This window comes from Lampetra planeri, chromosome 2 (assembly GCF_965212315.1).
Source record: "Lampetra planeri chromosome 2, kcLamPlan1.2.h2, whole genome shotgun sequence".
In the NCBI taxonomy this organism is placed as follows: Eukaryota; Metazoa; Chordata; class Hyperoartia; order Petromyzontiformes; family Petromyzontidae; genus Lampetra; species Lampetra planeri.
The window spans coordinates 30,507,522-30,523,193 of NC_136108.1; the positions used below are offsets into that span (position 1 = coordinate 30,507,522).

General features: G+C 48.6%; 1 protein-coding gene across 1 annotated transcript in view; it reads left to right on the forward strand.

Moving 5' to 3' along the window:
* Window positions 1–5,774, forward strand: part of LOC144731525 (DBH-like monooxygenase protein 1 homolog) — a 30,970-nt gene extending 25,196 nt beyond the window's left edge. Inside the window, exons 9-13 of the mRNA XM_078612649.1 lie at window positions 1,564–1,660; window positions 2,526–2,585; window positions 3,214–3,344; window positions 4,107–4,254; window positions 4,462–5,774. Of these exons, the coding sequence (XP_078468775.1) occupies window positions 1,564–1,660; window positions 2,526–2,585; window positions 3,214–3,344; window positions 4,107–4,254; window positions 4,462–4,674 (649 nt within the window). The 3' untranslated portion in view covers window positions 4,675–5,774. The remainder of the gene's footprint in view (window positions 1–1,563; window positions 1,661–2,525; window positions 2,586–3,213; window positions 3,345–4,106; window positions 4,255–4,461) is intronic.
* Window positions 5,775–15,672: the final 9,898 nt, after the last annotated feature.

A 15,672-nucleotide genomic window follows, 5' to 3' on the forward strand; every position in this document is an offset into this window, starting at 1 on the left:
CGTCTGCTACAGCAGAGGTGTAGGGAATTCCAACAAGACCTACATCTCTGCTTTATTGACCTGGTCAAGGCCTATCATACCATCAGTAGGCCTGGGCTCTGGATTGTTCTTCGTGCTTTTGGAGTCTCTGACCCGCTGCTCACAATCATTAAGGACCTTCGTGATGGTGAGTGGGCCCAGGTAAAACTAGGTGGCTGGGAGTCAGAGCCATTCCCTGTACACTTTGGGGTGCGACAGGGATGTCCTCTGGCTCCCACATTATTTAACATTTATTTTGACCACGTAGTTCGTGAAGCTGTACTGGAGGAATTTCCATCTGGTATAGATACAATGGGAGGCTGATCGATCCCCGAGTGTGGTCAAGGGATGGCTCCCTATTGCTCAATCATGCTCAACGATGATCTGGTAATTGCTGCTCACTCAGAGGAGGAGTTGGAGGCACTGCTGCTGAACCTGGAGCTTGCCACTAATAGGTGGGGACTTACCATCAGCCCCACCAAAACTAAGCACCTGCCTGGGTATTTTGTACCATCGCACACTCCACCCCCACAACTCCCAATTGGTGATGGGGCAGTTGTGGAGAGTGTGGAAAGTTTCATCTTACCTGGGCAGTATGCTCATGACCGGCTCCGGTTTGACAGCAGAGGTCTCACTTCGAATCAGTCGAGCGGCATTATATTTTCATCGGTTGCGTAACGCTGTGTGGAAGCTACCTGGTCTGTCGCTCTGCTTTAGGTCTTCTCGGCCACGGTCATTCCCTCCCTTCTCTACGTTTGCGAAACGTGGACCCCCCTAATGGAACATCTTCGCTGGTTAGAAACATTTAGGCTGGCCTGCCTACGATCCATCCTGGGTTTAACCAGGCTGGATTGCGTGAGGAGCTCACATATCCTTGAAAGATCTGGACAAAGTCCCATCGGTGAGCTCCTCCGGCAGGCAAGGATGTGTTAGCTGGGTCACGTAGCCCGCATGCCCAGTCACCGCATGCCTAAACAGCTTTTGTTTGGCCAGATCGAGGGGGCTAAACGGGCGCGGCACGGGCTAGAGAAGAGATGGAGTGATGTGGTACAGGAGGATGTGGAGCTGAGTGGACTTGCCGATGACTGGTATCAGCGGTGTCAAGATCGGCCTCTGTGGAGGAGGCTCGTGAAGGACGCTCCTGGGCAGTTCGAGGCAGTAGCCCTCCAACAACAACGGAGGGGGGAGGAGCGACACTCACAATAACGAGCGGAGCGCCGGGTAGCTAAAGCACAGCAAGTTTGCACAGTAGGGGGCACAGGTGGTGCATCAGCCAGTCATCTCAGTCAGTCAACCCTTGGCACCTGCGTCTGCCCCGTGACCTCTTGCCCGCGGGCGTTCGACACTTCACGTGGCCTTAACGTGCACATAGCCTGGGACAAGCGTCATGGTGACGTCACCGCCACTTAGTTGCGAATGGCGGTTGTTAGCGCACTGCGTTATGAACCCAGAGCCCCGAGTTCGACTCCCGCTCACGACCAATAACAGTGGCGAATATTTGAACCAGTGTTGAGCCTCTCTCCTCTGTATGTGTGTTTCATAAAGGAACGGCACGCAGATCGGAAACCTTGGTCGGGACATGGGCTACGACTTTGACTTCCAGGAGACGCGCTACCTCAACAAGCTGACGTCCGTTCTGCCCGTGAGCCGCCGACAAGACCTGCGCAGCGCTCGCTCGCCGTCTCGGCAACAGCGCCCGCGAAAGGATAAACATTGAGGGGGGGTGGGGAGAGGAGTGCGTGGTGCGGTTTATATACACCAAGACCTCGGCCATTGCGCGTCAGATTTATTGGGCTGAGTTCCGAAGCACGCTGCGTCGTGTAGTGCGAGTCACTTCACACACAACTGGTAACACCTGCTTTGGGAAATCGAGGGCGGCCGAGGTGAACATTCTGGGAGAGCGGATTCATACATTAATCTGCTAAAGAGAGACGTAAATCAAAAGTCAAAGGGCTCCACTCATCTCGCATCTTACATACCAAGGCCGCGCTGTCAGACATGAGTTAGAAGCCTCAGTAAAAATATAACATTTAAAGTTCACATAGTAGGCATACTCCAGTGATGTGATTGCAGTTACGATGGTAACAGTCCTCAAACTTGCTGCAGTAGCACAACAAAAAATCTGAATCTTTATTTATCCTGGAGAAATCCGATGAGCCATCAAGCTCTTTTTCACAGATGTCCAGTAGGGGCGGGTCAGAAAGTTACAACAACAAACTACAAAAAACAAACAACGATAGGAGTGCAAAGTATAGGAAAGGTAAGCAATTCACTAAAAGTAAATCAATACATTTAAACCAAACTTATTATTTGAAAGCCCACTGAGCTATTCTTTTTCAGAAGCGACCTGCCCACAAATGATAGCTCAACGAAGTGGCTTATCACAGGTACATTTATAGCAGCAGGTGAGGAGTCGGTTTATTCATAAGATCAGCGCTCTGACCTCCTCTCGTGGCTTCTCGCCGGCCACCTTCTCAAGTGTGCTCTGTTTGGTCCACTTGTTCCAGGGAGACCAGATCATCACCGAGTGCATCTACAACACCACCGGCCGTAACACCACCACCGCTGTAAGTTATCGCGAGTCGTCAAGGATCGATTCTCACGCACCGTGAGCGCGACTGTCCATGTTTTTACTCGACGAATCATTACGCCGCTCAAGTTAAAGCCCTCCGGGTTAACCTCTGCTCTATTTATAAGTCGCTCCACTGCTGCTGATCCTGCAGTTCGGAACTCCTTCCCTCGTCGGATCTACCCTGGTGGTTCCATACCCCGATTCAAATCCGGGATTAACACTTTCCTTTTCTCCTGACCAATTCATGTTAACCCTGTTACTCTATTCCAAGCTTCACGGTACTGAAGTCTGCTGCCCCGCATTCCCTTACTTCCCTAACCTCCCTCTTACCAACTCACCCCATTATTTTATGATCCACACATCACTTGCACCCATCTCTATCGTTCTATGCATATGTATATGTCTGCCTGTATTCATAGAGGCGGCGGCCTTAACCTGCATCGCTCTCCTCGACTGTATGCTGTTTGTGTGTGCGTTGGGTGTTGTTGTAACGTTCTCACCCTCCCCTACTGGACATCTGTGAAAAAGAGCTTTACAGCTCATCGGATTCCTCCCGTATAAATACATATTCCGATTGTATGTCTCCTCACTCCTCCTTTCCCCTCCGGCCCTCCCGTTGTCAGGGAGGACTGGGCACAATGGATGAGATGTGCCTCTCCTTTTTCTACTACTACCCCAAAGTGAACGTCGGGATCTGTCGCAGCGTCTACAACGTGACGACCATAGGTCTGTTGCTGGGATACAACGTGTCTACGTAAGTGCGCGCGTGCGTGCCCTTCCCTCGCTTGGCCCTGCAGACGAGTGCTGTTGGCCGAGCGAATATTGTGGCCACCACAGCAAATGATGTGCAAACGGTGGGAAGCATCGATTACCATCTGTCATGGACCCATCTAAATGCCGTCAAATTACTTCCCCGACACGCACACGGGTGGCGCTGAAGCGGTAACAAATTTGGCACGTTTGAATCACGTGACACTATTCGTAGTTGGCTCTGTCGGGGGGAGGAGGGTTTACGACACGTAAAAAAAAACATTTTAAAACTGCTTTATGGGTTTAGTTTGCTGTCCTTCCCCCGCGCGCGTCCAAATAGCACCGTTGGCTACGTACGGTGCGAAAAAAGTTATACATACTGTACAGGACATAATCCAAAAACCCCAATAATGAACCAATGTCAAGTTTCCTTAAGTTCCCCCCCCCCAGTGTTGTACACACCCCAATCGAGTAGGTCTACTCATTTAAGGTTTACGTCTCGTTAGGCAGGGGAGGCACAGATGCGATTCAGGGCATGCAATCGAACCCCAGGTTGCTGGGATCGTGGCTGCCCTTCATTAACATAAATTATTAGTAATTGATAGTGAACCGATATAGTGCCACGATCATGGCTCTCTAACAGCCTGTCGCTTAAACATGCCCTTATCAGCCTCTATGATCAATGAAGCTGCCAGCGATTGTTTTGGAGATATTTATGTTCATTTAATAACTCATTTCCCGTCTCTTTTATCCCCGTTTTACACAGAAAATTCCCATATAACATCCTGAACCCTGCGTACAATGGTCAAACCATCAACTCAATTTACGACAGCGTAAACTGGACCGAGCAGCTAATCCGCACTGTTGAACGCACTGCCTACACCACGCCTCAAGAAATCACCATCATAGAGCTCGTGAGTATACCCTCTCTCCACTCCATCCGCATAGTCCCAACTCCACCCGCCATTCCATCACTTGCCGCTTACACCCTCCTCCACCCCTCGCCACCGATGCCACCACACCGACTTTCACCGCCGCATCAGCACTCGCACACTTTTGGCTCTCCGCAGATCCCTTATCCCCGTGGGTGTATGCACATCTCTGTGGGTGTGTGAGTGCAGGCCAATAGCAGTATATTTTACGACCAAATTCCCGAGATTCCCGTGGATCCCACAACTGCACCTTGCATTGCCACCACCACTACCACCGCCGCCACCGCCACCACCAAGGCTACGACGCTGAAGGGAAGCGCACCCGGGATGAATGCCGCCATCACCACAATCCTGCTGGTGATCCTCCTGCACCTGATGGGGACCGCTCTGCGCGTCGTCTGAAGGGGGAACGAGGAGATCCTCCATTAGCGCTGATGTCCACCGTCTCCCGCAGTCTACCACCCCCTACTTTGCCGCCATCCACCCCGCATCACTTAATTTGCTTTGCCTTGCCACCTACGTCAATCACCCGCACGACTTCAGTCATCACTGAGTCGGCTTCACCATCCGATTGCCTGACACGTTGAGATGTTGTTAGCTGACTTTTATCATGCACTGACCTGAAATTTCAGGTCTGAAAATTCAGTCTCCCGAAATTTGAGCGGTGCCTGAATTTGCCCAAGGTAGTGCATGCCGATGACATACATTTTTTTGATGCAATCTTTACGCTTGTTTAACGGTGATCGACATTTATCGCTGCATATGGGTGTAAATCGGGGAGAGTCTGTGTAATGTGCTTGTTAGTACTGCCGAAGCAATGTAGACAATGTCCGCTATATAATGATTTCCACTTTTAAACATATTGTTAGAATTTAAAACACGCCATTAAAATGTGTTAAAAAATAACGAAATAAAAGTGACTTTAATAAGGTGCACATTTAATGGATACAATTTTTTTTATAAATCTTTAATCCAGAACTGTGGAGGCGAGGGTTGGTGGATCACACACATGTTTTGAAACTGCTTTTCTGTGGGCGCCGAGGAGGTGCATATCCTGGCTGGCCAGGAGAAGGCAGTAGAGCAGAAATGTGGACGACTGTCCCGTTTAACACGTAGGCTTCCGCGACCAATATCCATTATACCGACTTTTTTTGGGTTAGATCGCGTAAATATATAAATGTGTCGGTAAGCCCGCCACCACCCGAGACAGCAAATCAGTAAGGTGTGTCACGTAACCATAAGATGCCAATTCGTTATTAGTACAGTACACTGGTGTGTTGGGGAGCAAAGCCACAACATCTACACGTTTCGCCAGTAATTACAAATAGCTTCATCAGGCGACAGCCAGATGTTTTCGGTTTGTATAGGATAAAGTAGGGGTGGCCAACATGTAACAAGAGCCAAAAAGTGCCTTTGAGTTCTATATTTACAGTTTTCGGCACAGCACGGGAGACGCATTCGTATTTGCCACTGATAATAAATTCTATGTTATGCCGCTTTGACAGAGCAAACTGGATCTTTTTTTTTTACTTTTTGTCATCAGGAAACACATTCTGCTGCATTACCTCGTTTTTGGCGGTGTTTTTCTCGTCATTTACAAATTTGACACCCGTTGAGTTGCTGCGCACGCATGCACGCACACGTTTCAGCATGCAGCCACTGACGACGGATTCAAAGCAGTCGCAAGCTCCCATTTCTGTTATTGGAGCCACCGCCGCCTTTGTCACACTGCAGGAGCACTCTGTTGGAACTCTGTGTGATGTATGTATGTGGACCTTTCGCACCTTACGTAACCAACCGTGCTGAACGGAGGTGCGGAGGAAGAACAAACTAAACACAAAAAGCTGTTTCAAAGAAGTGAGTTTTCAATCTAGATAAAAAAGCACACAGCTCCAGTGGCTTCCTGATGTCGGAAGGAAGAGCGTTCCAGACGGGTCTTTCCACGAAACGCGCTCATCCCACCCTGCAAGAGCACTCTGTGTGTTGGAGCTCTGTGTGCTGTATCTATGTGGAACTTATTTCACACCGAACGTAGCCGACCGTGCTAATCGGAGGTGCGGAGGAAAGACAACAAACTCAACACAAAAAGTAGTTGGAAAGAAATTAGTTTTCAATCTAGATTTTAAAGCACGTAGCTCCAGTGGCTTCCTAATATCGGAAGGAAGAGCGTTCCAGACGGCCGCAGAAGCGGACCTGAAAGCGCGCGATGCCTGGTAAGAACAGCGTTGGGCAATATGTGCTGTTTTTTTTTGCTTGTTATCATACCGCACATTATTTTCTTAAGTTGCAGGATGAATGCTGGGCTAATGCTGGAAGAAATTACCCCTATCTTGAATCTCCGCAGATCGCCACAAACCGTGAATTGCAGTGAGGAAGCATTCGACAGTATGGGCTGTACAGTATATCCAACTCGATGTCACCACGGTGCTTTTGCCAGACTAGGTGCACCTCGAGGCTATCACGAAAGCTCGCCGCTGCTGGCAGGACGTCACGGGACAGACCCAAGGCGTTATGGGTCGACTGAGATGACAGGCAGTCGTCACGAGGCCCTTGTTATCCCATTTTCAAACAAATAATGACAGCACAAACACTCTTAAACCAGTTTTAACTGTTTTACTCTTACACGCTTCAACAACTTCAAAAGAGCGGAGGGAGCCAAGAGCCTCCGCCGCATCCGCACGAACCGTGGCAGCAGATGCGGGTACACGGACTCCGATCACCCGATAGGCGGGGCCCGTCGAGAAGTGGCCGAGGAGGAAGAGGAAGTGGAGGGGGTGGACGTCGCGCCCCGACCACTCACGGGGAGTGGAGAGGTGGGCGTCAGCCCCCACAGATGTAATGTCTCAGTGACAGAATGGGAAATTTTGAGATTTTTTCGTTGTCGGGATATTTGTTTGGTGTGTATGGTCAGTCAAGGTCATGGGGTATAATGATAACCAACACTGCTCATATCACCAAACGTCGCCAATAAGCGTAGTGATGACATCATCAGCGCAGGGGGTGAGGTCAGGTCGGGGTCGCATCATTAATTTGTCTCGCACGGCCGCAAAATGTTACCGCTGTAGTTAAATTTAAATGAAACGTAGAACGTAAACGAAATCATTTGCATGACACGTAAACTTAAACCGTGTTTTTAAAAAAGCGTTTTGTTCTTTTACACTTGTTCAAAACATATCTCGTGGTGGTTAAGGGGGCCCCAACTCGTAACTTTGGCCACCAGGGGGAACCAAGGCACCCTCGGCCCCCATGGCTCGTTACGCTGCTGAACGTCGCCAATGTTTCCTTGTGGGCCCCACACATCTGACAGGAAGTTTATTAACACGTCGCATGCTTTCGCGACCAATATCATCCATAATACAGGGTTTTTTTGTTGTTAGATCGCGTAAATATAAAAGTGTCATTAAACCCGCCACCAACCTACGCAGCCAATTAGTAAGATTTGTCACGTAAACAGAACTTGCAAATTCGTTACTAGTGTAGTGGGTTCACTCGTGACACGGACGACGTAGTTGAGGCACAACGTTTATTTAAATATTTGGGCAAGATACAACACTTGAAGGGGTAACGGCCCCTTCACCCGTACTCAACAGGAATGCACCCCTAGCACTATCCCCGACTGATCTACTCCCAGTCCTCCGCTAAGAGTGCTAGGGGAGGCTATCTGATCCGGCCTTGGTTAAGCACGGATCCCGGTACCCAGCCGACCAGACCGGCTCTTACAAGAACATCGGTCCTGAGGCTCAAAGGGCCGCGCCACTGGCTTGCCCTGCCCGGCCCTGAGAAGGACAGCGAGCCAGGGGAGTTCCAGGGCCTATCTGCCGGTCTTCAGTCTTCGCTGGTTAAAGCTTCACACTCGAACCACGAGCCCTCTGGCTCCCCGCCTTTTATACCAATTTCCCCCGAGGAGTGGGGCTATGGGGGATCCCAGCGACCACCCACAGCCCCCCAGGGTTAACCGTTGCGGACGTGGATGTAGACACCCCTGTGTGTGGGTGTAGACACCCCTGTGTTTGTCCGCTTCCCCTCCCGCAACACCCCTACACTAGTACAGCACACCTGTTTGTTGAAGATTAAATGCACAACATTTACAATCATGCCAATGCGTTACTAGTACAGCACACTGGTGAGTTGGATAGCAAATCCACATTTACAAATCTGAGTATGACGTTTCGCCAGTAATTACAACTAGCTTCATCAGGCGCTAGTTGTAATATGGCTGTCGCCCGATGAAGCTAGTTGTAATTACTGGCGAAACGTCGTACTCAGATTTGTAAATGTGGATTTGCTCTCCAACTCACCAGTGTGCTGTACTAGTAACGAATTGGCATGTTGTGTTTACTAATTTGCTGTGCAGGGTAATTTTGGGTTTAACGACGACACATGCATATTTACGCGATCTACCCCATGACAGAAAGTTGTTACTCGCTCTACAATGATTAGCGCCCAGGAGCTCAGTGTTAACTATGCACTCCGCATTTTCGATAAATCGCTGCCTGGAAGGAACTTCGTAATAATTGACATTTATAAAGTGCAATTAATCCAGGGATATCGGTGCTCCATGTCACCACACATCACTGCGATGATACACTCTGCTGCTCCTGACGCGGTTATCTGGGTTTGACCACCTCAATGTGAAATTGTAGATGTTACTCTGCGTCTATATTATCAGCCGTACGCAAGAAGAAGATCTTGTCTTTTGGATTTCTCTTCACTTGATACAGTAAATTTAGCTGTGACGGTCCCACCTGAAGTTGGAGACTTGTGTTGCCTCCGAAACGTCGTGATTTTTTTGTTACCTACGTGACTTTACCGAAAAAAACCTAAGAGTAAGAAGAAGTGCGCCATGCACGAATTGAGTCGACAATATTAATACTGCAAGGTAGTCGGGAGTCCACTGGTCATAAATGGGAAGCTATTAGAGCTGCAGGCGAAACAGGGTGACGAGTCTTGAGAGAAGGCCGCGGTCGTTTTGACGCCGTGGTTTTTGTAACTCCCCCCGCCTTGATTGTTTTAAAAACTTGCTTTTTGTACCGCGCCTATGGAAATATGAGGAGCTCGCTCCGGTGGGAATAGATGCAAACGGTTGCGTCGTCTTGAATTGAAACGGGAGTCGCAGGGTGGTGCCGGACCACTCGCGTTACCCATCAGGTTATTTGTTTAGTTGTTCGTCACCAATCCCACCCTCCCCCAAAAAAGAATAATGTAGAATTACAAAAGCCGTGTAAAAAAGGTTGCAGGTAAAATCACGCAATGTTTTGTGAAGTGTGCTTTTGTGTGCGTGTAAAGAGATGCGTCGTGGTGGTTCTCACGCTCCAGAATCCCATGTTTTTCCAATTACAATTATAATCATAAAATATTGTGTACAGCACCTTTCATTGAAAGATCACGCGGTGCTGCGCGAGTGTAAATTACAACACTTCATAATTCAACGAACACAAATTAAAAGTGTTTAACCAGCACAAGAAGATTACATGAGGATTAAAGAGATTAGGTCAAGTGCTCGACAAAGTGACGCAGCACGAGGCGTGAGATCTCGCGGATACGGCTGAAGGGGAACGAGGGCGCTCTACAGATGGGGGTGTGTGGGGGCTGTAGAGGGGGTAGAGAGGGGAGGGGCGGAGGGAAGGAAAGGGGGAGCCCTCATGGCAGTCAACCCTCGGAGCGAAGTTTCGTTCTAGGGATGCAGAGGAAGATCGGAATCAGTGTGGAACGCAGATTGCGAGGTGGAGCACGAAGGGGAGATGCAAGTACGTCCCCGTAGACAGGTGCTGGCTGTAGTGCCCCTCCACTGTTTTGTAGGTGAGCAACAAGATCTTGGCGAGGTTCACTTATTCCTGTGCTGTCTGTATATGTTGTGTGCAATGCGGTTCGCGCGCATCGCCCAGCCACTCGGGTCGGATACACGCACATCAATGTTCATGTAAACAAACTAAAAAAGCGGTTCTTGAATCGAGTTGCAACGTCTAAACCTTGACAATGCATTGACATGTGGTACGTGTAGACTTTAACGAACAACGCTTTAACTTATGACGATTGGTTTCTTATGGGTTCGACCGGGGGATCGGCAAAAACTTTCACGGAAGAAGTAGAGGAAAAGCCATTAGATTTGTCTTTCACCAAAATAGCTAGGGAGCCATATCACACGCACACCTACATGTACACATACGCAAACACAGCGGCAGCAGGTGTACAGCAGATGACAAACTATTTATGTTAAATACGTAGGCTTTCGCAACCAAAATCATCCATGAAAGAGTTTTTTTTTGGGTGAGATCGAGTAAATATATAAATGTGTTGTTAAACACGCCACCACCCAACACAGCCAACTAGTAAGGTTTGTCACGTAAAACAGAACGTGGCCAATTCGTCACTAGTACAGCACACCGGTGTGTTAGAGAGCCAAGCAACAACATTTACAATCTGAGTAAGACGCCTCGTCAGTAATTACAAATAGCTTCATCAGGCGACAGCCAAATTTGTGGAAAAGTCCGCCTGTTTTGCGATCTAACCCAAAAAACCTCTATTATAATAATAAACAATTTCTGACTTAAATAGGCAAAATAGGTGATGGAATATGTCCCCCCCTCCCCCCCATTTAGTTATTCTTTAAAATTACAGTTGGACTGTTGTACATTTTGTTGTCACCAGGACATTCCATAGACTCATTCCCAGCCATATTTTATAAACAATCTTTCTGTTAAATGACAATTTATTTTTTACAAATTTGAAAACGGATGAAGCTAGTGCGGGGCCTGTAGCATATGTTATAAAGGGACCCGAAATAAAATAAAAACAAGTAAATATTAAAACACACATTTTTTTCCTTGCATAGTAAAGTTATTGTATTTTTTCATTTGCAATACAGACAGATAATATGACAAATCGCTAACCTTAAACACGCAGTCGTTCGTAAAATTTGAAGGCGGTATAGTACTATAGTAATAGAGCAAGTGCAGAATCGCTGAACCGGAATTTATAGCTTGGAATCATTTAGCGCGGGGCCCTTGAAAGTGTGGGGCCCGTAGCTACTACATATGTAACTACTACATATGTAGTAGCTACTATATGTGTAGCGACTTTTGCTACTAGGATCATCCGGCACTGCCACCCGGGGTAGACCGTGCAGGTGTAACGCCAATTCGAGCTGCTACACCCTCCGACGCCCGGCACAGCCACACAAAAAGCAAGTCGTCCCACAAAGCAAGTCGTCACCTCGGAGACAATGTGCCAATCGAGTACGGTTTTCAGAAGAAAAAAAGCCGGTTATGTTGAAAAGCAAGCAAAATGTGTGCGTCGTTTTTGTGTCGGAAAGTAAACGGTACAAAAAACTGACTCAATTAGCCACATTAGCCCACGTGACAACTTCATTTGTTTGGCTTTCGTATGTATGTTGAACTTCTTTAGCACCGCACGTAGCCAAACGTGCTAATATGTTGAGTAGTGGACAGCGCTTATTGTCTTCATGTTTAGTTGTCTTGACAGGGTATAGCCCGCAATAAAGCAATTATGAATAATTTGTCATATAGGTTTTTTTGGGATAGATCGCGTAAATATATAAATGTGTCGTTAAACTCGCCACCAACCGACACAGCCAATTAGTAAGGTTTGTCACGTAAACAAAACATGCCAATTCGTTACTAGTGTAATAAAAGACTCCGTCAGGCACTGCTGGTCTCCGCTTGTCTTTTATTCAGGTTCTTCTCCGCACCCCACTGGTCTCCTCCACGGACCAGCGTCGTCGCGCACGCGCTTCCTCCTCAGCTCCTCCACTCGTCCTCACACCCCGCTGGTCCTGACAAGGGACCAGCATCTCCTCTCACTCCTCTCGCGTGCCCCGCACGCTCCTCTCGCGTGCCCCGCACGCTCCTCTCGCGTGCCACGCACGCTCCTCTCGCGTGCCCCGCACGCTCCTCTGTCAGCTCCTTCTCCCGCTCCGCACACCGCTGGCCGACGGTGTGCCGAAGCCCCATCAGCCACGTGGCTGATGGCGCGGCGGCCACCCAACGTGGTCCCGCTTCTTCATTCCATCAACTGGCTTCGATCTCTTCCGGGCTCCCCTCTATAACCTCTCTCCCACGTGACCCTGACTCCTCCCTCCCAGATCGTCAGATCCGGCCTTCCCATACTGCCCTGCTGGCTCCACCTCCATTCACCTCGCTTCCCATTGGAGCCGAGGTGAACGGCGGCCCCTCTCACATGCCCCCCATACCGGGCTCCGCCCCCAATACCCCGGGTCGTGTGATTTGGCCAGAGTCCAGCAGCAACCCCATTTACGCTCGCATTACACTAGTACAGCACACCGGTGTGTAGGGAGAGCAAATCCACAATATTTACAATCTGAGTACGCTCATCATTGGATTGTGATGGCAGTGTTGGGTTTACTAAGAACCCCTAAAGCACAAATCAGCACCAGACAATGTTGGCTTTACGACGCTGATGATTCCTAATGAGGATGACAAAATATGGCCATGTATTTTTTTTACTATCAATTTGGCCTAAAACACGACTCTGTGCAAATGACTCATGCGGTGTGATAATGGCACGTGGCAGGCACGGTACAACGAGAGCAGCACATGCAGTGTGGTCACGATCGCTGGGTTTGGTGTCTTTAAAAAATAAATCACAGCTTCTCATTGTGTTACAGCTCGCGTCTTGATTTTCGAGGAGAATTGGCCTAAGGCAGCCGCCACGACTGCCCTGGTTGCTGTGTTTTGACCGTGACGCTGACAGGCGGACGTCACAGCAAGCGCGAGGAAGCGTATTGCATTGCGCGTGGACAAAGCGCCCAGCCTTATACAGACCACCAGCGCAAAAAGAACTGTACGTGCGGCCATTCTGCCGTTTTTCAAACCACCAAATGAAAATATTAACGATGACCAACGAGACGGGCCGGCAGTGGAACAAAGACACATCTTTAGAGCGTTTTGCCCTTTGATCGGACTCATCAGTCCAGTACAGGCATCACTTACTCATTGCTGCCATATGACTCTGGGAGCCTCGCATACGGAGCAGAGGGCGTTTACCGTCACACTATGGCAGGGGTCAGCAGCCTGCGGCTCCGGAGACGCATGCGGCTCTTTGGATGCCCCCTTGCGGGGAGCTGTTTAAAAACAAATGAACAAAATTCTAGATTTGAAGCTTTCGTGACTGCAATAATTCATACTCTTAGGTTTTTTCGGTAAAGTCACATAGGTAAAAAAATAAAATAAAAATATTACAAATAAAATAATAAATCACGACGTTTCGGAGGCAACACAAGCTTCCGTCTTCAGGTGGAACCGTCACAGCACAATTGCTTTATCAAGTAAAGAGAAGTCCCAAGAGACCCGACCTTATATATACTGGTTAAGGGGGGAAGGAGCCAGGGTGGGCCGCGGGAGAGGAGTTGCTGTGAGATGGTTAGGACAAAAAAAATGCAATTGATGAAATATGGCAGAGAAATGTGGAATGTCTTGGTGACAACAAAATGTACGACAGTCCAACTGTATTGTTAAAGAACAACTAAGGGGGGGGGGGGACGAAATAGACGAGGTTTATTCCATCACCTATTTTGTTTATTTAAGTCAGACCTGCTGTATACCTGCCGCCATGTTTGTGTACAAGTCGCTCTTTCTCTCTGCGTGTGATGCGGCTCTCGAACTAATTTGGTCAAAGACAAAAACTAAACAAAATGTCTCTTCGTCTTCTTCATTTTCTTCCTTCGAAAGGTTGCCGACCCCTGCACTATGGCAACAGTAATTAAAATATGTAAATTGACCAAATATATTTGTTCATAAACCCAATCAATTGGCATATTTGCCCATGACGTGCAACTTGGTCTGATTGGCTAAGTCGGGTGGTGAGGGTTAAAGTGAATGATTTGCATTATGCCTATCACACGGTATAACCCGAAAAGAAACGAAGTATGAATCATAATGGTCGTGAAAGCCTACGTAGGTAAAGTGAGAGGAGTTATTGGTGTGGTGGTCTTGAGTATTTTGAAAGTTTTCCCTGTGTTCAGCATGCGGAATGTCGCTATACAAAGACAAAGATCCCCCGTATAGGCTTAACCGACTCTTAGTGCAAGTGCTGTTAGGATACACCTATGAAGGCTGGAACGGTCCACGAGGGGACGGGTGGCCGGCACCACGCCCGACTGCCTTTGTCTCCCCACAGCAACGATGCTTTCACACCACACCAGGTACTCATTTGAGGCTGAGTCGACCTAGGGGAACCCCAAGACCGATTCAGACAATCGTGTTGGTCGTGAGCGAGAATCGAACTCAGGTGGCCGGGGTTCGTAGCTCAGCGCGCTCACCGTTGTCCTATCGTTCATCGCTACGCACCAATCAGCATACACAGTCCTCGCACACACACGCACACTCAGAAATTGAGTTACTCGCTTAGTGACTCATCCACTCACACTCGAGCAAACGCGAGCGAAGTTGTTCAATCGCTCACGCACGCACTCGTTAAATTGTGAGTGAATTATTAATCACGCACTCGCCATATTCGGTCATTCATTCACTCCCTTGCTCGTGAATTAAATCGCTCACTTGCCCGCTCGTGGACGACTCATTCAAATCTGGAATTCACTCGCTCATTGGACGAATTCAACGTCGTACTCGCTCAATAATCGCTCGCGCACTCTCCCATTCACTTATTTATCTATCCCTCCAAAACAACAACTTACCAACTCATCCACCCACCCAGAAATTCATCCATCTACCCATCCCAGAAACAAACTGGTCCGCTCAGAAGCTCACTCATTGATCTACTCTCCCATAAACACACTCACTCAGCCACCCACCGAGAATCTCGCTCACTCACTCAACCAACCCGCAACGTCACTCGCCCATCTCTCCACCAAGCCAGCAACTCATTCACCCGCTCATTTATTCCCTTACTCGTTCGATTCATTAATTAATCCTTTCAGCCTCTCACCTTCTCCAAGCCGCTCCTCACCCCACCCCACCCCCCATCAAGGTCAACCAACCCGACGCACCCACGCCCCATCACATCCACCCACCAAGCTGCAGATATAATCAACCGCATCTTGCGTCCACCTTTCACTCCTCCACTGGTTGAAGCAGGTGCGTTCCCGTGTTCGACCGGTCTCGCACTTCTTACAACAACACGTTATGGAACAAAGTTAATGAATAGAACGGTATTATTGTTTGATTTAATCTGTTCCTTATTTCCCCCAGAGCGACGCTTGTGATTACATTAAGTGTTTGTACGGCTGATGTAGACGCAGAGCGACAACTACAATTTGACATTCAGGTGGGCAAGCCCACATAACCGCGTCAGGGGCAGTAGCGGAGTGGTTTTGCTTCAATATCTCCGTCGTATTTGTGGATCGTGACATCGCGTCCTTATGTGTTCTTAAGTAAGATACGCACGGGCGAATCGCCAGCGCAG